A 25326-nucleotide genomic window follows, 5' to 3' on the forward strand; every position below is an offset into this window, starting at 1 on the left:
TTTTCTAATTGAAAAGCCTTCTCAAAATCTGCAGCAGTAAGTTAACAATATATATTTCAATAAATAATTTAACAATAATTGAATCTGTAGGAATTCTAGTTTGTATTAGAAAATTCAGCAGCCTCTTTTTTCTAGCATAGGAACAAAGCTTCTCTAGCTAAGTATTTGCTGCCATCATGTGTACATTTTAAAAACTGCAAACTTGTGAACAACACTTTTCCTTCATCAGGTCAAAAAATCAACCATTAGGGTACACACAAGGGCATTACAGACTTCAGTCAGAAGGTGATGAAGTCTCAAGGATTGCTAATGTAACATTAATTCTTATCTCAATACAGACTGCCTATTAGAATTCAAATTCTACAACAAAGACCACATGCTTTCACTATGCAATCATAAGAAGCAAGAAACTGGTTATAAATAAATGGTATTTGATGACACACAAAAAAATAAACCAGTTTCTCTGGCTTATTCCATGCAAATACCAAGACTTCCAACACCACCCAACACCTTCAGCCATGACATCTCCAAAGAGGCAATGGCAATGGGGACTTAAACCCTTCCACCACATTTCTTCTTGTTCAGAAAGGGGGAAAAAAAAAAGTTTCAGTCATCTAATGTTCATTTCGTCTAAATTACTGAATGGAATAGTTCAGCAAGAAGGAAAAAATACTATAAAGTTACATAAAACTAGTTTATCAAGTTTACACCATTCAGTAATTCCCACAGAGAAAGGGAAGATGCATCTACATTGTGTCTCTTGTTAGCTAGTCTTGAAATATGGGTGCAAGATCAATTTAGAAGGTATTTTACAGATTTACCTAGGAGGTAAAAAGAGGAAAAAAGTGCATCATGCTCTCTTTCATTTTAGACTGCTCTCTCACTAATAGCCCTGAAACAAAAAAACCCAGGACATTAACAGGACTCAACCCCCCAACATTTCAATAAGCCTAAAACCCAACACTCAGTAACTATGCTCCTAGTAGAATTTCTAACTGGTTTATTAGAAATACCTCATTACTATACATTACTTCTGGAAATTACCTTTAAAAGCTAGAAGTTCAAACATTTTATCAGATACTATGATTAAATATATTTTCTAAATTATATCCTTCAAAAATGCAGTTTGAAAGTAGCACCTTTGAGACACAGCAACAAAATATATTTCAGCAGAAATTTTCTGCTTGCTGGATTCCCAGGAGTGAGCTGCAAAACAGCAGGATATCACCAAGAAGATGTATGGTTCTAAGTACAGCCAGCTTCGGCCTCAAAACAGCCAAAGCTCTCAGCATTACAAAAGACAGCTAAAGCAACATGAATGGTGATAAAGATGACACTAAATACAAGATTATGAGGTCAGAATCTGAGGTTCAACTTCTTGCAAAAAACAATATTCAATTAAATTACATTAATATCAGTGAATTGTGTAAAAAATATCCTTTCATTCTTCAATGGGTACACATTAGTATGCCCTAAATATATATATTAAAAATCTGGGCCTTTAAAATACTCCAATATGCATAACTCTATTTGTGCAACCTCACATTACACTGAAAGAAGAAGAAAAAAAAAATCCAGTTTCTAAACAATTATTCTGCTGCGCTTCAGATGCGATTTTAACTTGCAGAAAATATAAATTTTCTGTCTACACAGGACAGAAAGGCACATCTATACAGTATATGCAATTACAGCACTCATAATATTATTGCAGTAATTACAAAATATGCTACTTGACAGCACTTGTAGAAAGTTGGCAGTGTTTACAGTGTTGATAGTGGAAATGCATTGACAAGGCGGTAAAAAACCTACCATGCTTACAAAACACTACATGCTGACAATATTCACACAAGTACCAAACAAATGCTAGAAGGAAGGTGCCAATAAAATGCAAACAAGCTGAAATCCTCCAAAGTTTGCAACTGCGATTCATACTCAGTTTGTTTGTTTGACCCATGTAGTGTTTAAGATATTGCATTGTCTTAAAATGCAACAAAGTTCAGACATCGTACTTTGTGTTGCACAGCAGAATGAGTTTAAGGACATGAACAGTACTCTTGAGTTGCTGAAGATTGTACAGCAAGAGCTGTGAGAAAAAGCTGTGAGAAAGAACTGCAGAAACTGAGGATGATACATAAAGAAGGACCTGCAGAAACTGTGTCCCCCTCCCAAAGAACAGAACAGCCTGCTCTGATAAGTAATTGTGCAAAAGAAAAAATATACATTATGGCCTGCTAGGTACTAGATCACACATAGACGGAAAAACTGGAAATTTTTAGGCAGATGCTAAAGCAATATAAATATTTGTGCCTTTTGTCAGTAAACATCATTGCAGCACCACACTGTTTGGTCCATCTTTCAATCACTGTTAACCCTCATCTCAAAATGTAATCCGGTAGGTTTTCTAAATTCTACTGCAGAATACTTTAAATACTAAAAATAGGGCTAAAACACTGGGGCAAAAGAATCAGAATACTCATCTGTTCCTGTTTCTCTTTTTTTCCTGTTCTGTTTACATATAAGAGAAAGCAAGAAACTGAACAAAACTCATACTTGCACAGATACAACTTGCAGAAAACCTTTTAAGAAACCCATTTGCTTTCAACAACCTGTGTCAAGTTAAACTTTTTGAAAGGGCTTTCATGGAATAATGAAAAAGAGGAATCAGCCTAATTCACAGCAAATAAGGTAAACATTCATTCAAAGAGTACTTGGATATCTGAATGCACAAAATAACAGACTGCTGGTCACTGCAGCTCTGACTTTAAAAAACTGGCGGTCCTGAGAATCATGTGCTATTACATGTATAATTTATACATAATAAAGGCTTTTGATTCCCTAAGTTTCACAGAAACACACAAGTACAATGGTATGTTAGGAACATGGCTATGCACATGCTGTCTCATATGGCTAAGAGAGAATTTTATACAACCACTAGATGGAAACCTAAATTACCTTTTAAACTGACAACTCCGTAAATGCTCCATTACTGGTTTTGCTTCTATTGTGTCTGGCTCTTTTCTTATTTGAGAGACCTATTCTCACACTGCCTGTCACTAACCTGTACTCATTAGGAAGGTGCAGGTGTCTGCTCATGGAGCAGACATTCACAAAACTTCTACAGTATCTTCAACCCTGAGAAATATGCCCTGCCAGTGCTATTCAATGCAAGGAGCAAACTGTTAACACTCATTAGAGATGCATCCCACTTCTACAGCAATTTAAACTTCTCTATCTAAGTTGTAACTAATAAAATGGCTACATTCTGCCAAGAAATGTCAGTTCAGGGATTAAATTCATGCCACATTTTAAATATCCAAGGCATCCTACAAAACTATCTGAAATTTATAAACCTATCTGCACATCATATATTTATACTTGCATTGTACCTGAGGTGACTGGCAGAAGCAACTGACTGACATTACTGTTGGATGTCACCCCTAGGACTTGGATATTATTTCCTGTTGTGTCAAAACAGTTGTAAATAGAAACTTCAACTAGCAGATAAGCAGTTATCAAAAGAGCCATCTACAGACTAGCTCCATGCAATCACTGATATGAAAGCATACTGATAATTGGCATAGTAACATGACAGAAGAAGCATTGAGAATACTGATGCTACAATTTATAAAATTTTGAATTTAGAAAATACAGTAAAGGCCTAAAACCAGCATGTACACAGGGGGAAAAAAAAAACCAAACCAATTGAGCAAGAAATCACTGGCCTCAGCAGTGGCCAGGTGAACCTGAAGGACAATGATGCTGCTTTCCAGGTGAGAAGTAACAAACTCCACTTCCTGCATCATGCACAAGGCAGTGGGTATCCACCAGGCTAGCCCAAGTCTCATCACTTCAGAAAACTCCCAGACTGAGTTCTCTGTGGAAGACACCAGCTCCTGCTTCTAAACCCAAAACTGAAAGAGCACTGAAATGATGGAAGTGATGGCATAGTATGAAAGAGTTTCATTTGCATGAAACTTCACAACAGGGATTCACAACAAAAGGTTAACCTTTGTAATTGCACATAAATACTAATTCAGGACACTCACCAAATCATGGGTGCACCCGGGCAAAATTTCGTCAGAGGCAGACTTCAAATCCTACAACCAAGCAGCCCACCAGGAATGCCAGGTCAGAGCAGCAGCCTGATTTCCTGCAGCCTTTTATGCCCAAATCCCACATGCTCTTCAGTTCATCAGCCACAACTCCCTGGCTCTCAGAAAAGTGCAAAATTCCTTCCCACCTTTTGAACAATATAAAAGAAAATAGAGGAAATTGACTCCAATTTAGTTCTTACAGATTAATAACTAGTGAACGCCCTAAGGGGGGGATAAAAACATAGGACTCAGTAAGAATTTACTCTTAATAAGAGGATTCCCATCCAAATAGCCATAAAAATCACTAAAAGCAAATTTCAATGCATCCAGTAATGTTAAAATGAAATACTACTCTAAAATCCTATTTCACAACTTTAATAAAAGCCATAAAATGACAAAAAACCTAAAGACGTATTTTACTTCCAAAAAATATATTTCTTTGTCAGGGCAAAGAAAACATCTCTAATATAATGTACTTCACTGAAACTGAGAGCAGAATTCAGAATGCTAGCAGCTGTTTTGTACTTATACTACCTACATTATTTGCTGAAAGACAGCACAAAGGGCAACCCACACATCCCATTCCCATTTCAGTCTGACTCCAGTACTGGCCACAATTTCCTCTTCCACCCCCTTTGACTATTTGCTCTTCAAATTCTCCATTCAACATTTTTTCAACATATTTTTGAGTGGTAGTAGTTTAAAAATAAATCAAGAAGGGGAGGGAAGTTTATATTTGCCCAGAAAATTAAGAAGCAAAAAGTTCTGTAAGTGTATCTGCTCATGAACAGAAAAAGACATCAAAACAACTATATTTTCTCAGATATGACAGCATCCCACAATCATCCCAGCAAAGTAAATACTGCAAGTGACGCAGGCAACTGAAAATAAATTTGATGAATAACCATTATCTGTACTGCATCAGATACATTGATTGAAAAATTTAGTCATTCCTGAGAGGCTATGTGACAGTTCATTTGAAAGCCTGTAAAAAGATTTTCAGGGTCAAGAGTGGCCAAAGAATTTCAAAGGTAATTTGTTCAATCTATTAAATTGAGAAAATGTTGTGTAATTCTGCAGAATGATTCTGCTTGTCTTAGAGACAGTCCAGGCCCTCTCATCTACAGGGTCAGGCTTTTTAAAAAAGCCAAGTACAAAATGGTCATTTTCAAAATTAATGCTTAAAGGCGAAACAAATTGTTACTAAATTATTTAGCTGAATATTGTACCTATTGCAATCTGAAATGAAGTAATCAATACTATCTTAATATTACTTATGTTATGTAAGCATTCTCATCAGCTACCATGATTTAAAAGACTGCTGAACTAATTGACTTCTCATACCTGTCAATATTAATTCAATACCATTCCAAGGTAATAATCAGTATCAATCTAATTATATCACCAGTCTCCTGTAAACAAGTACCAATTATTTTAATTAAAATATTAAATATTTAGAAAATAGATAGGAACATACATTCATAATTTATATACTTAATTTGAATCTACCTGAACAAGCATAATTCCTGAACAACAATATTTTCCAGCAGGTTTCCAGACATAAACTAGGAATCCAATACCAGTGACAGGAAAACCACAATATTTATATTCTTCTACTTTTACATGAGCACATACGGACTTGCAGTTTGCTATTGGTCGTACCCACTTAAAAACTCTTCCAAGAATATTTAATGGATAGTTTCCCTATTTTATAAATGCAAATAGGTCAGCTTAGGTTTCCTATCAAAACTTCATTAGCCATCTACATGGCTGGCTCTAACATAAAATCCCTCAATTCCTGTGCATTCTAAACAAAACGAGGTCCCTTCTCATCTCCTTTACAGGAAAACACCATGAACAACTCACATACTACAGCAATATCATTTCAGAGCTTTTCACCTCTTTTTTCCCCTCCTTTATTTTTAAAGCTGATCTTAAAAATCTCCCTACAGGTTTTTCACAGTGTTTCACAAGAAATGAAGGAAATTTGTTCCATTTATGAGACACAATCACAGAATCATTCCGACTGCCAAAGACCTCTAAGGTCATGGAGTCCAACCTTTGATCAAACACAACCTGTCACCTAAAACATGGCACTAAGTGCCACATCCAGTCATCTCCTGAACACTTCCAGGGACAGTGACTCCACCACCTTCCTCAGCAGTCTGTTTCTTAACAACCACTTTTGCTAAGGAACTCCTTCTGATGTCCAACCTGAACCTTCCTGTGGCACAACTTGAGGCTATGTTCTCTCACCATGTCACCAGCTGCCTGGCACAAGAGGCTGACTCCCACCTGGCTACAACCTTGAATTAATATTCTCAGCTCCCTTGAATCAACATAATTTGAATTCCAAGGGGGGCAGGGGCATCATGCAAGGCAACCATAATGGGATTAAAATGTCAGGCCTGTTTTCTAAATGTTCAGCTAATATTAATCAAATTGGAGGACAAGAAAGCACATCACAGTCTATGAACTAGTATATTCAGGCACACTCAGAAGGTCTGACTACCCAAAGAGAGCCTGAAGAGTTTTAGCAATAGTCAAGTAGTTTCGTGTTAAAATATGACATCCTTGGAAATTTTCATTCAAAAAGCATTTCAGATAACTTACTAAGATTACACTTCACATTGAAATCCTCATTCAAAGTCAAGAAACATCACTGCAATCATCATATCCATAATCTTCACCCTCTGATGAATATACATCAAGATATATTACTTTAACATAAAATAAAGAATACTAATTTTCTGTAACATGAGACATCATGCCACTCTGTACCAGATGCCCTGCCCTGCATTCAGCAGAAGGCATGAGGAAAGAACATTTCCAGATGGAAGGTGAATATTGACAACACCAAAGTGCACACAGCAAGGTATATGCTTAGCGTAATGAACAAGCAAACTGGGAAGAAAAAAGTTGGAAACACAACACTACACCAAAATACTGTTATCAGAGCTGTAAGCACACATTTTTCCAAAAAAAAAAAAAAAAACAAAAAAAACTTCACAGGAAGTTTAAACAACCAGTTTGTATTAATGTTGTAGTGATTTGTTTAGGTGGCTTTTTTTGTTTGGTTTGACTGGTTTTTGTTTCGTTTAATAAAATTAGAGGCAAGAAGAACAGTTTTGGTTCATGTACATGAACAGCAGCATTATCTCAGCTTCACTTGTGGCTAACTGGGTGACTCGTAGGGAAGAACGTCAGCGCTTCACAGCTATGCAAAATTACTAATCATTTATTATATATATTTATATATAATATGTATATAATATCTATTATACATACAATCATTATTAAGCAATTATTCCTGCAAGACCTGTTTTGGAGCTTCCAGCCTATTTCAAAAGAGTGTCCTGCTGCCCAGGAAGGGTGCAAAGAATAAAATACAAGAGAAACAAGTGGTGCATAATAGAACTGCTCATCACCGGCTGACTGATACCCTGCCCACACCTGAGCAGTGATCAGCCCCTCATGGCCAACTTCCCCCAGTTTATATACGGAACACACTACAGGTTGTGTGGTATGGAATATCCACTCGGCCACTTTGGGTCAGCTGTCCTGGCCATTCTCTCTCCCAGCTTCTTGTGCATCTCCTTACTGGCAGAGCATGGGCATCTGAAAAATACTTGATTTTTGAGTAAGCACACTTAAGAACAGCTAAAACAGTACACTACCAACATTATTCTCATACTAAATCCAAAATACAGCACTGAACAAGCTACTACAAAGAAAATTAACTCTATCTTAGCCAAAACTAGGACAGAAGACTGACTCCAACATGAATTAATTAGCAGATAATTGGAGCCCAGAGTTACCTAATCCCAGTTTGTCCACAGTCCACTTTCCTCATTATCTCATTCAAGTCTTCATGGGGCTGGGAACCACAGCATAACATAAGACGCAAAGCAAGTCTCACAGGCCAAAAATGTAGAATTTCACACTCGAAATAAATTATTATTTGGGTGAGAAAAAGACCCCAGAACAAAACAAAAATTAAAGATGATAAGAGACACGTTAACTAGGTGCTAATATCTCTCAGCATCTTGTTAGAAGACAGACATATTTGCAAAGTTCTTTATATTCACACACTCAAAACAGTTATTAAATTAGTTTCCTTTCCCTGAACATATCATAGCTAATAGCACCAAATGTCAGGTTTCAAAATTCAACTCGTTACTTGTAGTCTAATTTTTGTCACCATTTTCCCTATAATCTACCTTTAAAAAGATTTCAGAACTGAGAAACATTTTCACTATTTGTATACTTCACTTTAAAAATGGCTAAAGATATTTCAATGTAAACATTTCCTTCATTTTCTAAAACTATTTTAAGGAAGATTTTAGCACTGGAAATAGTAACCTGTAACTTGTCTCTTTAGCTCATGTTAAAATTGAAAGCAGTGATGCGGAAACATTTCAGCAGTATTAAGTAAACGGCAATTGAAAATTACAATAGCATCAGGCATTTGAGAGGTTGATATAAATTTCTCTGATTTGAGGATCTATCAGTTGGCAAGAGGCAATTAAAATATACTTATTCCTTTCCTCTGCAGAGAACACCAGGCAGTCTTCTCCCTGCTTATTCCTGATGCCTCAGTTACTGTAAGCAGTAAGATTTCAGCTACTGCAGGTAGAAGGGATGAGGCAGTTCTCCCCTGCTACCCTTCTTCTGGTAAACTGGGAGGCAATGGATGCTACCTTTGCTAACCACCTTCCACTGCAAAGCAGAACAGAATTTCCTTCCATAGAAAGGAAAATCATTTTGAGATTCAAAATTACGACCAAGCCAGCAGTTCAAGGAGCATGAAAATTAATGGGAAGCTTGTTTATACATCTGTCTCTTGCAGCTTTAACTGAAGCTTCTCCTCTGTGAAGTGTCTATACATTTGCCATGTGGACTTCTTGGGGACCTATTAATATGCTGATATCTACTGGGGTCCAAACATGTGGGGAAAGCACCTTATGGGGCTCCTTCCTCTGCTGCTTGTGAAACTCACTACAGCCTCACCACTTGGGAGTGGTCTGCTTTTCTCTCCTCGGTGAAACCTGGCAGGAAGTTCAGGGGAAAGGGTGTTATGCAGAGAAGCAATGTTCACATAACTTGTTTCCTTAGGAAACACTGAAAAAATGTTGCTCCGGAATCAAATGCAAGTTCACAGGGAAGCTATTTACACCTATACTTAGCTAATTATAATTATACAATTAGTTATGTATGTAGTTATAAATATTTATATATACTTATACAATGCATTATTATAGATCATACAGATAATTGTGCGTATATTTTTATTTATATACTTATACATAGCTAATTATGTAACTGAGGTCACTCTGTTACATATACCCGTGTGTGCTCACATACATTCGAGGCATGGCACTGAGAACCATAAAAGATAACATGCCTAGAGACAAGAAGTTACGAGGCATTCTGCAGCTCTGCAAGGAGCTCGCCTTTCACGGGAACATGCCCGAGCAGAGAGAATCAGCTGGGCTGGAAAAGACCTCTGAGATCACCGAGCCCAACATCGGAGCGGCTGCGACCGCCCGGCGCCCCTGACCTTGCCGGGGCCTGCCCCGCGCCCGCCGGGCCCCGCCGCTCCCGGCCGCGTCCCTGCCCCGCGGGGCGGCGGGCACTTGCCTCCCATTCCCGCAGGAAGCGCTGGGCCTCGGCGGGCCCGGCCGCCCTGTGCCTCCGGAACTCCTCCTTCACGTAGCGGTCGCCCAGGTCGCGCAGGGCGGGCGGCAGCGCGCGGTGCAGCTGCAGGATGCGGCGGTACAGGCGCCGCGCTCCGCCCGCCATGGCGGCGCCCTGGGGGGCCGGGCCGGGCCGCGCCTCCTCCGCCGCGGCAGCGCTCAGCGCCCCGTGTGGGGCGGCGCTGCCCGCAAACTGCGGCCTGCGTGTCGCCCGCGGCGTTTGGAACGGTACCGAGCAATGGGGCTGCAAATAGTACTTGGAAGAATGCGTGGAGAATGTTGTTTCTCAAAGACCGGTGCGGGTGGCAGAGATCGCGGTATATACATAGATAAAGGAAACAGTTCGTTTTTGGCTCCAGGTTCACCACCAGAAGAATGAAATGTGCACTTTGTACCAGATTAGAATGTGGCACAAATTAATTAGGCCACTAAGCCCAAGCTTCATACGCTTAAATTTGATTTACTTGCATTTTCACTGTGAGACAAGAGGAGCCATCGCAAGAAGCCTCACTGCCCCCCCGGGCCTTTGTGCCACCACGTTGTCACTGCCGAGCTCCTGCCTTCTCCCACTTAGAGCTCAAACTCCAACTCCTTAGCTCTCCATAAAGCTTTCTCAGCAGCTTAACATCACATCCAACTCACCCGTGTGGAAAAACCCTCAAATGTCAGCAGTCATGGGTATAATGGTAAAAGCAGAGTCAGGCAGTGGCAGCAGTGGCCAAAGTCCTGCCTCAGTGCGGGTGAGTGTTAAGCTCCTTCCCCCCAGTGAAATTACTCATGATTCAAAGCAAAAAGGAAACATTTCTGTAGGGCCAGGGGGCATTAAACTTTACTAAAATACTAGGAAATTACAAAAATATACTGCCTCATAGAAAGCCCAAGTCATATATACAGAGTAAAGAGCAAAGTACAGGCTGTTTTACTGACTACTATTTCTTTATGTTTATTTATTGTCCTGAGCACTTCACTGATGGAAAACTGAAGTTCCCAGTGACACAAAGTTACCGAAATAGAAGCAAATGCTTATGGGTTCAACTATTCTCAGCTACAGTCTCCTGTCCTTTCCCTGCCGGTGATGCTGTCAGAGTGAGCCTCAGGCCCTGGCAGAGGTGGCCTGATCCTCAAATTGATTGTACAGTTTCATATTTCCAAACTGTACTCTCTGCAGACATTTCTTTGAGGGAAGATTTCTGGACCTAAAGCATTTTGTCTACCATGTGTTTTTCAATAAGTTCACAGTTTAAAAGGATTGAGGTTAGAAAAACAATTTGCTGTATCACTTATTTGCAGTGATGCAATTCCTCTGAACCATCTCAGGGTGCATTCATTTAGAGAATTTATTTAAATATTTTATTATATCTTGAGCACCATACTCATAATGCACACTGAGAGCTTTTTTTGCTACATCCACCCTGTGTGGTTTTTAGGAGTCCTTCTTCCATGGCCTGCTTAAGCCCTCTGCTGGGCATTCACTTTGCCTCTCAGATACTCACCAGGCTCAAATACCAACTTAGGCAGATCTGTGACCTTTAACATTTCTTACATCTCATCTTTCTGTCCACAGAGACCAAAAGCCATTTTTGCCCATCCTGTGGGGCAGGTGGTTCCTGCCCAGGAGGATTCCTGCAGCATCTCTGCACCTCCAGGCTGCTTCAGCTGCAGCTCTTGAGCCTCATCCTTGAGCCTTCCCTAGGTGCTGTGAGAGGAGTGAGGATTTACCAGTCAATTCCCCCTGGAGCAGAAGATAAAGCTGTAAGTTCATCAAGATGCTGATAACAGTCTAAGTTGCCAGTCTTTGTCTAATTACAATTTTTATATGCCTGAGTCCTTGGAGGTCTCTGCACTATCAGGCAATGTGGTGGAGCAGCAGAGGCAATTGAGTGCCATATTCTTTGTGTACAGGCACAAAAGGACTCACCATCAGAACTCATTAACACATGATACAATATTAGAAGTATTCTTTCCATATAATGACTTCTCAGTCATCAGTACTCAAAATGTCTGTGCCACACTTTGAATCCAGTTACAGTTTAGTTAACACACAAGTGCAACTCCTTTGCTTCCCTCTTGCTGGTGCCTGCCTCTGCTTCCAGGCAGCCCTGCTTCTGTGCAGGGCACTGGGGCATCTGTCCTGCTGCTCCTGGTGCTCCACAGCCCACGAGCACTTCTTAGCCTGCACCAAAGAAAGAGGCACCTCAGGAGAGTGTTCATCCCACTCCTTTTTAGGCAGGTGGAGGTAATTAAGCACTACTTCCTTTCAAGTGTCAATAGAAGGCTGTACTGTGGTACATGTGATTTAGACAACCCATAATGGATTATTCTGTATCTGACTGAGTGAGCTTTAGAGCACTGGGTCACTGTTTGTTTTGCTAGAATTGGTGTGGATCCTACAAAGATACCAGAGTGTCTTTGTGCCGTGCTCCATCATGGTGCCTTTGGGTCTGGGGAGGCAGTGTCAGCCCTGCAATAGGTCAGCACAAAGGCAGGTGGAGTGGCTTAGCCAATATATGAAATCTCTATTTGCACGACTAGTGACTGTGTGAGTAGCATCTCAGCCTTTTCCCAAGGATATACAAGAAATCTGGGGTAAAGCATGGATGCAAAGCGGTTTCTTAGCCATCCTTCTGAGCTTTTGACCTTGGGAATCTGTCAGAATGGCCATGTTGTTTGCTACAGTCCTAATTCCAAATACAGAAAGACTGGAGGAACACTTTCATGTTTATTTTTTCCTTTTATCAGTAATATGTTGACTAAAGAAGATGAAGCTGAAGTATTTATTGAGCTGGTATAATTGCTGTAATTTTTTAAATTATTAAGAGCATCCTGAGAAGTTCTTTTTGTGAATCAAAATAAATGATTAAATATAGAATGCAATGAAGTGGTATTTCTTTCCAGAACTGTTGGTACTCCTGATTAAGCTAAATTGTATTGTCATATTTAAAATAAACCCCCCAGAATAATATGCAATCTTTTCTGTAAATTGTGGATTAATGCTTAAGTACAGTCTAATTTCCTGCTATTAAAAAGTATAGTCTTGTTCCATGTTTCCTTTTTTTTGCATTGTGCAGATCACAATAAAATTGCATCTTTCACTTCAGAATTATTATGTTTTTAATAAACTCTCTAAGTATTTGAATATATTCAAGACAGTTTCTTTTTGCATGCTATTCCAGACCAAGACAGATTCAAAAACCAAGCGAAAGATCTGTTATGACAGCACAAGTTGTCTACTAAACATTCTGTGGCACCTTCCAATGTGCCTCATAAACTAAAAAGACACTGAATTACCCCTGCTCTGTAGGAAACATAAACAGAAAATTAATACTTTCATAAATGACTTAGAAAAAGCCATGGGTGCTTAGAGATTCTGAGGATGCTTCTGCCTCTGTCAAAGTGGAGTAGAGTTTTATCCTTGATTCAACAGAAGCAAAATCAGTCTTAGCACAGGACTGTCTTCTTCAAAACCCACCCAAAAGTTGGACGTGCAACCTACTATACGTGGATGCTGCTAAAACTGGACTAGCTCTTTCCCCAGGGCTTGGGGAAGTAGAGCTGATGAAGATACCAGTCGTGTTTGCTGTTGCCTGCAGAGGCCACTGCCTGTCCGTGTCTGGCCCAGCGTTCTTCACACAGCCTGTGCTTGGTATGCTCCAGCCTGGTCAGCAGAGCATGGTAGGGAGAGCAGGACAGATGATTTTCTTCCAAACGCTCCATTTCAGTGAGGAAAAAAAGATGCCATAATAAATGTAATTTGGTGCAGCTCATCAGGATGGCTTCAGGTACTCACGCATGCATCTGATAGTAGGATGAAAACAAATAGAACACGTTTCTGATGAAATAAATACGGCACGTGACAATTTTGGAAGGGAGAGGCAGTCAGCTGGTTTTGGACTACAGTCAATTACATGCTTGGCATGCTGGTACCTTTTGGACATTAAAAGGAAGTTCTGCTTTGGTTCAGCTTATGCTTGAGCTGCTCATTCATTGCAGGATTTCTTGTACTTTCATCTGAAGCACATGATCCATATCATCCAAAACAAATTTTTGACAGTTCCTGAGGAAGCTCTGCTTGCCTCTTGCAGACATGAAAGACGCCAAGTGTGCTAAAATATTCAAAGTATTTAGCTACCAAACTCTATCAAGTTTCTGCTTGAATATGTGAGAGCAGAGCTTTGCAGCAAGCCAAGTGTAGGCAACATCAGCCTGGAGGAGTGCCAGGCTTGCACATGGACCCTCCTGCTCACCATCTCCCCACCTTCATCTCCTCTCCCTAGTCCAGCGCTGGATTTCAAAGCACACAGGCAGCAGCATGTCTCAGGGAAGTGTTGTGAAAGAAAAAGAGAAGATTGCGATTAACCTTGTGAGGGTTTTCTTTAATCTCATTTCAGAAGCATCTAGTATTCAGTGGAAATTTTCTAAAAAGTTCTGCTCAGTGAACTGATTCAAAATTAAAATTTTGGGTAGAATGATTAAAGAGCATCAAAACGCAATGTAAGGGCATGCAAGATGGTTTTAGGGGGAAAATCCTACACCATCTTTTATAGATGGTGCCAAGTCAGACTGCGAACTGGAAGTCTTTTTCATCCTTAAGCTATTGTTGTTTTCAACATTCAAAGAAAACATCCAAAAGATTGCCTATATTGCAAAATGTTTCTTCTACTTTTGAAAACTCAAACAGAATTTGAAAATGTCATTTATTTGGAATTGCTGTGTGTCTTCTTGTGAACAATCTTTTTGGTAAATACAGTACTAGTTCATTTGGTTAATCTGCCACATGTGCTGTTCTGTTTAACTGCATTCAAATTCTGTAAGAGATACAACATTCTGCTCTTAATTCACATAGTAAATGAATTAAGAGCAGAATGTTGATGCTGAAATAAATACAATTTGAAAGCACACCTTTTGTTATTTCAGATATAATATGGAGTGTGCACCATTACCTCTTCATAGGTAAGGCTTTGTTTTCCTGTTCTACTTAGTAAGTAATTGTAAAACTTAAGGTCATGCAAAGATGCTTCCACAAATCCATTGAAATAACACAAAAAGAGCGCAGCAATTTTTACATTGATGCTTTTAACAGAGGGGAGAAACAGAACAAGTGAGTAGATGATCAGATTTTAAAAACTAATATTCTTAAAAGCTGCAGAAAATATGTGACTGCAAAAGCATAGCCCAGCCTCAAGGCATCAGGAGGGGAGCAAAAGCGAGCCCCTGCTGAACAGTGGCGTCCATGGGTCCTGGAAGCTCCAGATGATATGCTGTCAGGCCCTGAAGCCTAAACTCAGGGAATAAAGCTAGCTAGGCTGCATCACTTCCAAACTTTTAGCCCAGCTTCACATTAACCCAAGAGGAATTTAAAGTGCAATGTAAACATGTTTAAATGAAGTTAGAAGAAAGCTTGTTGTCCCGTCTCCTGTTTTCATTAAATATGTTTTATATGAAAAGCATTGCTTAAAAATGCAAGCTGTGAGGTTTCTCTGGCAGCATTGCAGCTCTAAGTAAACAGACCATAGTATTATTTAGGTTGCTTTCTTCCCTAATTAAGTTTTTTTAAGTTTCCTCTGCTGTCTGTGTGGCTGCTTCAGTTTTGGCATTAGTACTGAGCCAAAGGGGACTGGGAAGAAAACTGTGCTTTCTCTTTCTTGCTCCCTCCCTCCACCAAGTAACCACAGATCAATTGGAAATCCCTTCTTGCTTTTTTAAGATCTATAGATAGCAGACTACATATCACAAATAAAGCATGAGCCCTGTGGCTTTTACTGGTCTGGGAGCCCACACCTTCCCACTGGGAGAGAAACAAAGCCATTGACTGCACTGACCCTGGGAGGTGCAGCTCCAAGTGTCCAGCCAGTGCTGCACACTTCAGAGCAGAAAGCAGGGCAAACCCACAAAACTCGAAGCCAAACATAACTTTTGACAGCCTTTGAGAGTAGTTGGATTTCTCCTTTTACCATGCTCAGTGGTTACATGTTGTCAGGTTCAAGGCTTTGCTATAACATTGTTATTGTTTCACAAATCCAGATCATTGTCTGCTGTTTAAAATGAAGCATGCATAATCCAACATCATTCATTATTTTGGCATAAACAATATGATATCAGCAAAGCACATGTTCCATCTCAGGTCTCTAGTGCTTTAAAAGCCTTCTGAATGCATCCAGTCTGTCCAGGACAATTTTCCGTGCAGGCCAAGTTCTGGAATACTTAACTGGCCTCACGTTAAAACACTTGGCATCACCTTTGATGTGCAGCCTTGGATAGGCATCTCTTGTCTCTATCCAGTTTCTGATGTTGTAATCAATCAGGAAAACAAATCCAACATGAAACTGTGTAGCTCTGAAACTGTTTGTGCTCTTTTGTTGTGTTCCCTGCCCTGAAACTCAGCACCACACTGCAAACTGGGGGTGTATCTGGATGGCTACTCATCCAAGGTTTATTATTCACTGGATCTGGTAATATTTGTAATTACATTTCTTGACAGTCAGGATTTTCCTATGTGGTTTCTTGATATAACATCTTGGTGTTAATGGTTGGGATTCAGAATAGAACTATAGGATACCACATGAAAAAAAAAACATATTTAAAAGTATTTAAATAAATACTCAAGGTTCCTTAAACCCTTTTTATCCAACACCACTATCACTGTTAATCAGTTCCTCCCTCTGCCCCCTCCCCAAACCACCTGAAGGCAGGATCAGTGGTGATCAAAAGACATGTAGCATTTCTTAGTATTGAAATGATCACCTCTGTGAGATATGGTTTTTAATAGTGAGTTTATTGCTGTTGCTTTGTGAATAATGGCTTTTCACTTCTCCTAAACCAAAACAAAAGTTATTTGCAAGGTGCCACAGGAATAATTTTTAGACTGAAAACAAGTAAGTTAGTGATCACAAACTGCTTGTTGCTTTGTGGAAGTGGCATTTGGTTTTTGACTTCTTTGAGATTTGCTTTTAAACTGAGATGTCAAAAGATGATAACTTGTTCTTTTATGCTATGGAGCAGTAGCAACTCCAAGTGCTATAGAAGGCACAGACTAAATGTAGGGAAAAAATTTCAACTGTTTCAGTCTAATGGGTTGGACAGCAGGATGGTCTCAATCTCTTGGAAGGAAAAAAGTTGGAGACTTTTCACTGATGGGATATAGCAATTACAAAGTGTCCTAGCATTGTTTATTCTCCAGTTTTATTTTCCCACCATATAGAAGTTATAATTTTTTATATTCATTAGTAGGGTATAAAGATAATGTACATTTAAAAATCCTTGACAATGAATCTTGAAAGCAAATTGTTTAATGGTGCAGCAGCCTACTCCTGGAGTTTATGGTGAAAACAACATTCTGTAGGACAGATGATTTTTCTGTGAGCTCTAAAATTCATATGATTGCTGTGTCATCTTAAAAACTTGGAGAATCCCATCCAGGTCTAGGGTACAGTGTCTATTTAAAATATCAGGCTGTGATATCAAAAGATGTGCTTGAGGAGATCAGGACTTCAGAAATTCTTCAAAAGGACAAGAATTGTTCCCCTTCTGTTGTTCAGCTTCATATATCAAAACTATACTCTTCTCAGCTTCCAGAGGGCTTTGCTGGGACTCATTTACAGTCTTCCTGCACTCTGCTTTCAAAGTTATGCCCTGGGAGCAAAACTTCTCATTAAAGACCTGGATTTCAAAGTGCTCTGAAATCCACAGGCATCTCCAACATGTTTTGAAAATTGTTACACCTCACCAGAGCCAGAGGCATCATTATCCATGCAGGTCTGAAGTCAATTGGTCTAACAGGTCTTCAGATAATACCCCTTCTTTTCAACCTTCCCAGGAGAGCTGCATTTTATATGCTTGGAAATCTACTGGGATATGATGATGGTTTTGAAAACTTAGTCGTGACAATAACTGGAACATTTCACAGTGTAAATTTGGAGTAATTCCTCCCTCCCTGTGGAACTGCTAAGCAAATTTTGGTTCTTGATTTTTTAAATCTTTTTTTTTTTTGGTAAACAATTCAGAAAAATCTGAGGGTATGAAACCCATGAAATATTTGTATATTGCAGACTGACCCTAAGCTTAATTCTTCAGCTAACCAAACTGACTATTGAAATTTGGTAAACAGCAAGTTGAGAAATATTTACCACTAGTGATGGTTTAGAAAAAGTAAACCAAAATCAAAAATTTCTGATACTAGAACATGGATCATTTCTCTTGCTGTCAGTAAATACTTTCAATTCCTTCTCTAGTATTGTCTGTTTGATACATGTGCTGCTATACAAGCAAAGGAATAGATATGCCACACAAGTAGTGTGAGCTATATGTGCATATACCTGGTTTTATATAAATGTATATACATATACTTGCACCCACATGCCCCTCCAAACTCACATATGTATGTCCATGAACATGAATATACACACACAAGTGCACACAAAACTTTGTTACTGTAACTTTCTGAAATGACAAAACCATTTTTCCTGGCTTACTCTGTAATCAGATTTTTAAGGCTTTTAATATGTGTCCTTTTTTTTTCTTTCTGGTAGCTCTTCTCAGTACTTTCCACAATATAAACTGTGTCCTGTGCATGTATACTTGACACTCACTGATTGCTTTGCACACCTGACTATCAAAATGTGCCTCCAGGTGCACTGAGATTGTCTGAGAGTACCGCATCACCATTCAACATATGGGAAATTTGAGAAAATGAGTCACCATGCCAACCTAACCTTCAGTAAGACAGTGTCAGAGATGGTACAACAACTTAAGGCTTTCCTGTGTCTCAATTCAGCATTTCAGCCAATAGTTGATATTGTCTTTGAGGTTTGGACAACTTTATATTATTCCACACTCTTATCAATGTGTCAGTTTTTATTTAAAACTTTTTGGACAATACATCATTGTCATCATCATCAGATATAGTACCCATACAAATCAATCTAAAGTCTATGATGATTTTAGTAAATGCTTTCTATATATCCTGTAGAGGCTCTCTCAACAACAGGAACATGCAGCTACTGAGATCTGAAGCCTTAACCCTAAAATGAACTGAAAGGTGTTCCCACAGCAAAGGTGGAAATGCCCTAGCAGCAAAAGACTTGAAAGGTACTGATTGTCTCTAGCTGACATTCAGTAACAGAAATATATCTTCAGGCAAGATTAAAACATTCATTAAAGAGTGAAAATAAAACATCATTACAAAAAAAATGAGGTTTCCCTCTTACTCTTTAGTAGTTACAAAACATTCTTCTGGTTCTTTAATTGCTGCTTGCAAAGGCTCTGTACTGAGTCATTTAGCTTCTGAAAGTAACAACACTGTCCTAGCCGTCTTATTGGCATCTACTCCTATGCCACCCACATTGAGCTCCAAATCTGGATGCAAGGATTGCTGAGCTGTGAAGACTGTATTTGTGTAATTCTGCCAGCAACCACCCATATAACCTCAGAAGAATCAAAGAGAACTAAAGATATGCTGAAACATTCAAAAGTCATATGAACACCAACTACGAGGAGATGCTTACAAGCTTAAGGGTATTTTATATACATCCTGTTCCATTTTCTGGTTGGTCTTTTCAGGGTGGAGAAGGATGGGAAGTGGTCAAAGACAACTCTTTGTATTTGGTCATTTAGCAAAGTGGAAGTTTTTTATTCTATCCATCTCATCTCCAGATGGTGGTAAGCCAAATCTCAGCATTGTGCCACACTGCAGGACCAGAGAAAGGCAGCTGAATGTTGCCACAGGATGAAAAAAATGTATTTTAAAGAAGATGAGGGCTAAAAACTGCTAAGAATTATTAGCACGGTTATGTTGTTTAGCCATTCTACAGTTGGCACACTGTCTAGTAATCATCCCTTCCTCACTGGGTGTCTCCTTGCTGAAGAAAATGAAGAGATTTACCCAGGACAACAAGGGATCAAGGCAAGATGAGAGTAGCTTCAACATCAGCATCTTCACCTGCCTCTCTTGGCTTCACCCCTCACCCAGGATGTTCCTGTGTCCAGTTTTGCCTGTCCTAGAGGAATTTTATCTTTAGGCTTGGCAATGAGGCTCTAAGGCTGGAAACAGTGTTCTTCACATCTAGAGTCTGGATTAAGTGTCCCAAGGATGGTACTGGCTCTGTACTCCCAAAAAGCAGGATCTTCCAGGATGTCTCAAAGTGAGCACACAAAATGAATAATGCAGTTCACTCCTGAAGTGTATCCTGCAGATGGAGACTGCAGTTCTGTGTATGCAAAGTTCTCTGGTTCATCTCTACATATGTATATGGAGAAGGTACATATTTATGCATCCACATATGCAAACAGATCTCTGTATTGAAGACAGGAATGAAGAAGATTATGTAAAAGGCTCCTCCTAACTTTGTTTAACTGGAAATAGCAGTGATCTGGCACACCTGAGGACAAATGTTCTTCCAACTGTGTTTTTTAACCAGACTGCTTAACCCTCCCACCTTTATTTTCTGAGATTTCATAAATATTTTTCAAGTATTTAGCTGTCCCTCTATATTTTCTCACTCTTCCAAATTAAACAAAATTAGTTGATTTGTTTCATGTTTAAGTAATGAATTTCTCGTAATTTTTACTCCCTAACTCCCATACACGAGTATAAGGCTGCATTGTCTGGGATGATGGGCTGAGTGGAAGACGTTTATTTGTAATAAGGATTCAAGAAAATCCCCTGTATCCACTGGAAATTATAAACATAGAATTGTCTCCAGGAGTCTTTGATTTGTTAAAAGAATTGTGTTTAAAGTTGCTATCTTTAGGTCCCAGTTTGGGATCACAGTATCTCTTTAAACAAATAACAGGCAGTGCAATGCTCTTTGGAGGGGGAGTGAAGGTTACCAATGAACATCTTCTTGGCTGGCCAAGACAGTCAGCAGATTTTTGGGGTTTGGAAGGAAGAAAAAAAAACCAAAAGCTCACCCTTTGTTATCTAAACAAATCTTTTTTAATATTTCTATGTAAGTATGCTCATAGGAAGTGTAAATGAAAGTCAAATGAGGGAAGACAATAATTAGGGGGACTCCACAGAATCCTAGTAATTGTTCTGGTAATAATTATTCCCTAGTAATTATTCTGGTAATAATTATTACCCAGAATTATTGTAGAATGCACCCATGGACACATGGTGCACCCACTTGCCAACATGAAAGGCAGAGGGTTTATATCAGCACTGAACAGGGACATGAGTATCACAGTGACTGTTTTCAGGCTGCAGCCCAGTTACTGCAGTGTGAAAACCACTAACATACATGACCACTTGCAAAAGTCATGGATGGTGTGGTGACAGAGCACAGCAGCCCAGAAATCTACATCTGATTTATTTTTTACTCATTGTTAGGTGTCACTATGTTTAACATGACAATTCACATCCCATCAGAGCTCTGTTTATAAAAGTTACACATATCAGAAAAATGTGGAAGATATTTTCTTGTTCTTGGTTCTGTTTTCTTCTATCAATAGAATGACGCCTTTCAGAACCGAAGTCCAGGATGACATACGCAAACAAGCAGCTTCACAGATATACACATTCCTGTCTTGTCCTGCGTCCTGAATGCTGCCAGTCAGGAATCAAATGCCAATTCTGACGCTCTGAAATTATTTGAGGAGGGAAATCCAGCCCACAGATATCCTATTGCTATACAATGTACAGAAGGAATCATCTGGTGTGTATAGTCTGGTAAGAACTTCCTAGAATATTTTGATTGTCAGACCATTTTTATCACAGATTTCTCTTTTATTGCTATGAGGAGGACCCTTTTAGACCTTTATAATCACAGACTGAACCATTTTTTGCTTGTTTGTGTTATGCCATCTCCCTTCTCCCCTTTTCTTTTCTTCCTTACAACAGCACTGTCAAAGGCCCATTGTTGAGCAGTAGGGTTGTGACATTAGGGTCAGATCCTTTTGCTCACATTCCCTCATCTCCTCTGTAAGGGATAAAATCTAAGTGAGGGAATGACATGCAAGATTGTACAGAGCTTTGGAGCACTCCCATTATACAAGATGCTGCTCCAGTTCAAGCACATTCTTGACTCCTGCTAAACCCAACGTGAAATGGTACTAAAGTCTCCATGGATTGCCATGACAGCATTTAATGCATTGCTCATATTTGCTACTCTTACTTTCATGCACAATATTCATTAATTTTAGACAGCCTCGATTTTCTTGTTACCACCTAGAAGCCTTTACAGCCATGGACAGGATCTAGCCTATGCTGTATTCCTTAGTTCTGGATTGATTTGCTTCCATGAATGGAAGCCGAAGCCTTCTTTTCCACACCATTCCTCTTCTGGATGCTGCACTGATATACTGGCAGTATAGCATTTCAAACCCAGTGCCACTTACTGAGTAAATTGCACAACCTATCCATTTTAGAAAGCAAGCATGATGATTTTCAGAGGTGCTGGTTCTGCTGAACTGCATCATCTTGTTGAGGCAACACAACTAAAAATTATAGGAGCAGAGTTGATAGAATACAAGGGATTTCAAAATCATACACATTTTGCACATAAGAAGTGTGAGCTGGTAGAAAATTCATTCTCAATTCATTGCTATTTTTAGCATTCACAGTTTCAGAAACAAGACAAGTTTTTGTTGCCTCCTTTATTTTTAATAGCACTATTTGCAAGAGAAATACGATACCACTGGAGCACCGTGCCTTTGGGGTTGATTAGGTAGAGTCTTCTGCACAAGATTTACAGAGATTGCATCATGTTAAAAGAAAAAATGCATTAATATCAGTGCTGTGCAGAACTGTGTCATTTTAGGCTATCAGAAAGTCCTGCTTACATGTATCCCTTTTTTAAGAGAGGAGGTACTTGTGCATTCTGGATCTTGTTTGTGATTTTTAGCTGGCTACATCCAGTTGCTTTAACTTTTAAACTCTGACAGCCACTACTGGGAACAACAGAGAAAATTTGCACCATCAGAGAAATTTGTGTTGTTTGTTTGTTTGTTTTTCAACTAACAATAAAGAAGTGGTACCTAAATAAAATGCCTTATATTTTCTGTTTTTCAATCTCTGTTGTATTTCTTGAGATATCTGTGGGTGTTGTTCTGATTTGTCATCCTGCCTCTCAGAAGAATGTCTTGCCCTTTCCTTGCAGAGTTGACTCTGGGCTGTTTTGCTCCAGCAGACACTCTGACAGCCATCTTCATCTACCAGTAGATGTCATTGTGTTTCCACTGCAGAAGCACATCAAACATATTCATCTGGCTGCAAATGCCTGTCTGGCCCTGCAAACAATACTGTTGAGTATTTAGGATTTTCTCTACCCTGCAGCAAAATATTTGTTAAAAATTCTTAGCAAGAAAAGAGTGAAAATTAGGTTCCAAGCATTTGATAGCTGTGACTAACTGGCCAGAATACCCTTGGCTTCAGCTAATGCAGTGCCAATGGTGTTATACAAACACAGCTTACTCAATAGGACACAAATCATTGTTAATAAACTATTACAAAAGATGCCAACAGAAGAAGATAGAAATAATGTCTCATGGATTAGCCAGCTTCTTTAGGCAACCAGCTCATTCTGCTGTGAGGTCATCTGTCCTTCAATACTCAGACAGGACTGAGAATTTATACTTCAGAACTTTTTAGACCTTCAGAGTGTAATGAAAAGAGGCTGTAGTCTGCTATTTTTCAGTTATTTTATTCTGGACTATGTTAACAGGTTCCAAATTTGCGTGATATAATATTTATGATGTAATTAGAAAGTTCCATTTGAAGTCAAAAGTTGGTAGCAATAGAGAAGGAAACACTTGGCAGTGGTAGAAGAGGTAGGGTTTTCCAAAAAGTCTGACATATTTTTTATCAGTAAAAACTCGAGAAAAATCATTTAATCATCATCTTGCAACATCCATGCTGGAAATGGCATGGAGGGCCAAATTCCCTGCTGGCAGCAACCAGTGAGGCCCTGCTGGCTCTAACAACACAGGAGACCCTTGACAGATTCAGCAGAGATCTGGTGTTTTGCAGTATGTTTTGAGTCCCAGGGGCCAGTGTGAAACTGAGTGAAGTCAACGGAAATCTTTTGCTTTTTGGCAACAGGCTATGGATGAAGCCATGAATCAGGTTTTCTGCAGGCTGGCGCAGCACATCTGTCTTGGGGTGAGGCAGCTGAAAGGCATAGGCTTGGATTTGAAAGGACAAACTTCATTTCACAAGTCTCTATTCAGTCTTCACTAGCTCAGGAATAACCTGAGATGGCACAAGAGAAACTCTGTTCCTCCCTTAGAGTGGCTCATCCTCTTGCTTGATCGTGGAAACATCTAAAACTCTTCCTGGACTGGGAGACTTCTGAACAGGTAGGTGCCTGGTTTGAGTTGAGAGGGTCCTTTAAAGATCGTCACATCCAACCCCCTGCCATAGGCAGGGACATCTTTCACTAAATCATGTTGCTCAATGCCCCATCCAGCTTGACCTTCCACTTCCAGTGGAGGACAGCGTGGCTGGACAGTGGCCAGTAAGAAAGGGACCTGGCCTTTCTGGGTACTGGTTGACACGACTGAACAAGAGCCAGCAGTGTGCCTCGGTGGCCAAGAAGGCCAGTGGCATCCTGGTCTGTGTCAGGAATAGTGTGGCCAGCAGGAGCAGGGAGATCATTCTTCCCCTGTACTCGGCACTGGTGAGGCCACACCTTGAGTGCTGTGTCCAGTTCTGGGCCCTTCCGTTTGGGAAGAACATTGAGACGCTTGAGCACATCCAGAGGAGAGTAGAAGGCTGGTGAGGGGCTTGGAGCACAAGCCCTGTGAAGAACAGCTGAGGAAGCTGGAAAAAAGGAGGCTCAGGGTGACCTTCTCACTTTCTACAACTCCCTGAAAGGTGGTTATAGTTATCTGGGGGTGAGTCTCTTCTCCCAGGCAACCACTGACAGAACGAGAAGACACAGCCTTAAGATGCACCAGGGGAAGCTTAGTTAGACATCAAGAAAAAACTCTTCACTGAAAGAGGGATTGGGCACTGGAATCATCTGCTGAGGGAGGTGGTGGAGTCACCATCCCTGGACATGTTTATAAAAAGACTGGACAAAGCACTCATGGTTTAGTTGATGAGATGGTATTGGTCATAGGTTGGACTTGATGATCTCAAAGGTCTTTTCCAACCTAGTTCATTCTGTGGTTCTGTGGGTCACCCACTATTATGGATGGGAACTGTGGCTGTTTCCAAGCTTGGATATGAGGTGTATGGTATACATACAGAGGTCCGGTAAATAAAGACCCCTTGGAGCTCTTGAACCAAACTCTTGAGCTTGGATGAACAACCAGAAGTCCACAGGTACTACAGCAGTGTCCTCTGGGCTGTACAGTGACAGAACATTTTTAAGGATCACAGCAGCCTCACCTGCTGTCTTACAGATAAATTCACCTGCACTTAGAGCTAGCCAGGATGCAGAACTAGGCTTTATCAATATTCCAAAGTAGTTCCTTGCAAAAAAAAAAAAGAACAAAACACCAAAAAAGTGTTGTGACAAAACATCAGCTTAATAATTCATGGGCCAGGCTACAGGTGGCATACACATTTCCTACACACCACTCCACATTCATGACATACA

General features: G+C 39.8%; 1 protein-coding gene across 1 annotated transcript in view; it reads right to left on the bottom strand.

Moving 5' to 3' along the window:
• SDHAF3 (succinate dehydrogenase complex assembly factor 3) overlaps positions 1 to 9914 on the bottom strand; it is a 28680-nt gene extending 18766 nt beyond the window's left edge. The window contains exon 1 of the mRNA XM_084209332.1: positions 9735 to 9914. Within this exon, the coding sequence (XP_084065458.1) occupies positions 9735 to 9896 (162 nt within the window). The 5' untranslated portion in view covers positions 9897 to 9914. The remainder of the gene's footprint in view (positions 1 to 9734) is intronic.
• Positions 9915 to 25326: the final 15412 nt, after the last annotated feature.

Source organism: Fringilla coelebs, assembly GCF_963513975.1.
Source record: "Fringilla coelebs genome assembly, chromosome: 1".
Classification (NCBI taxonomy): domain Eukaryota; kingdom Metazoa; phylum Chordata; class Aves; order Passeriformes; family Fringillidae; genus Fringilla; species Fringilla coelebs.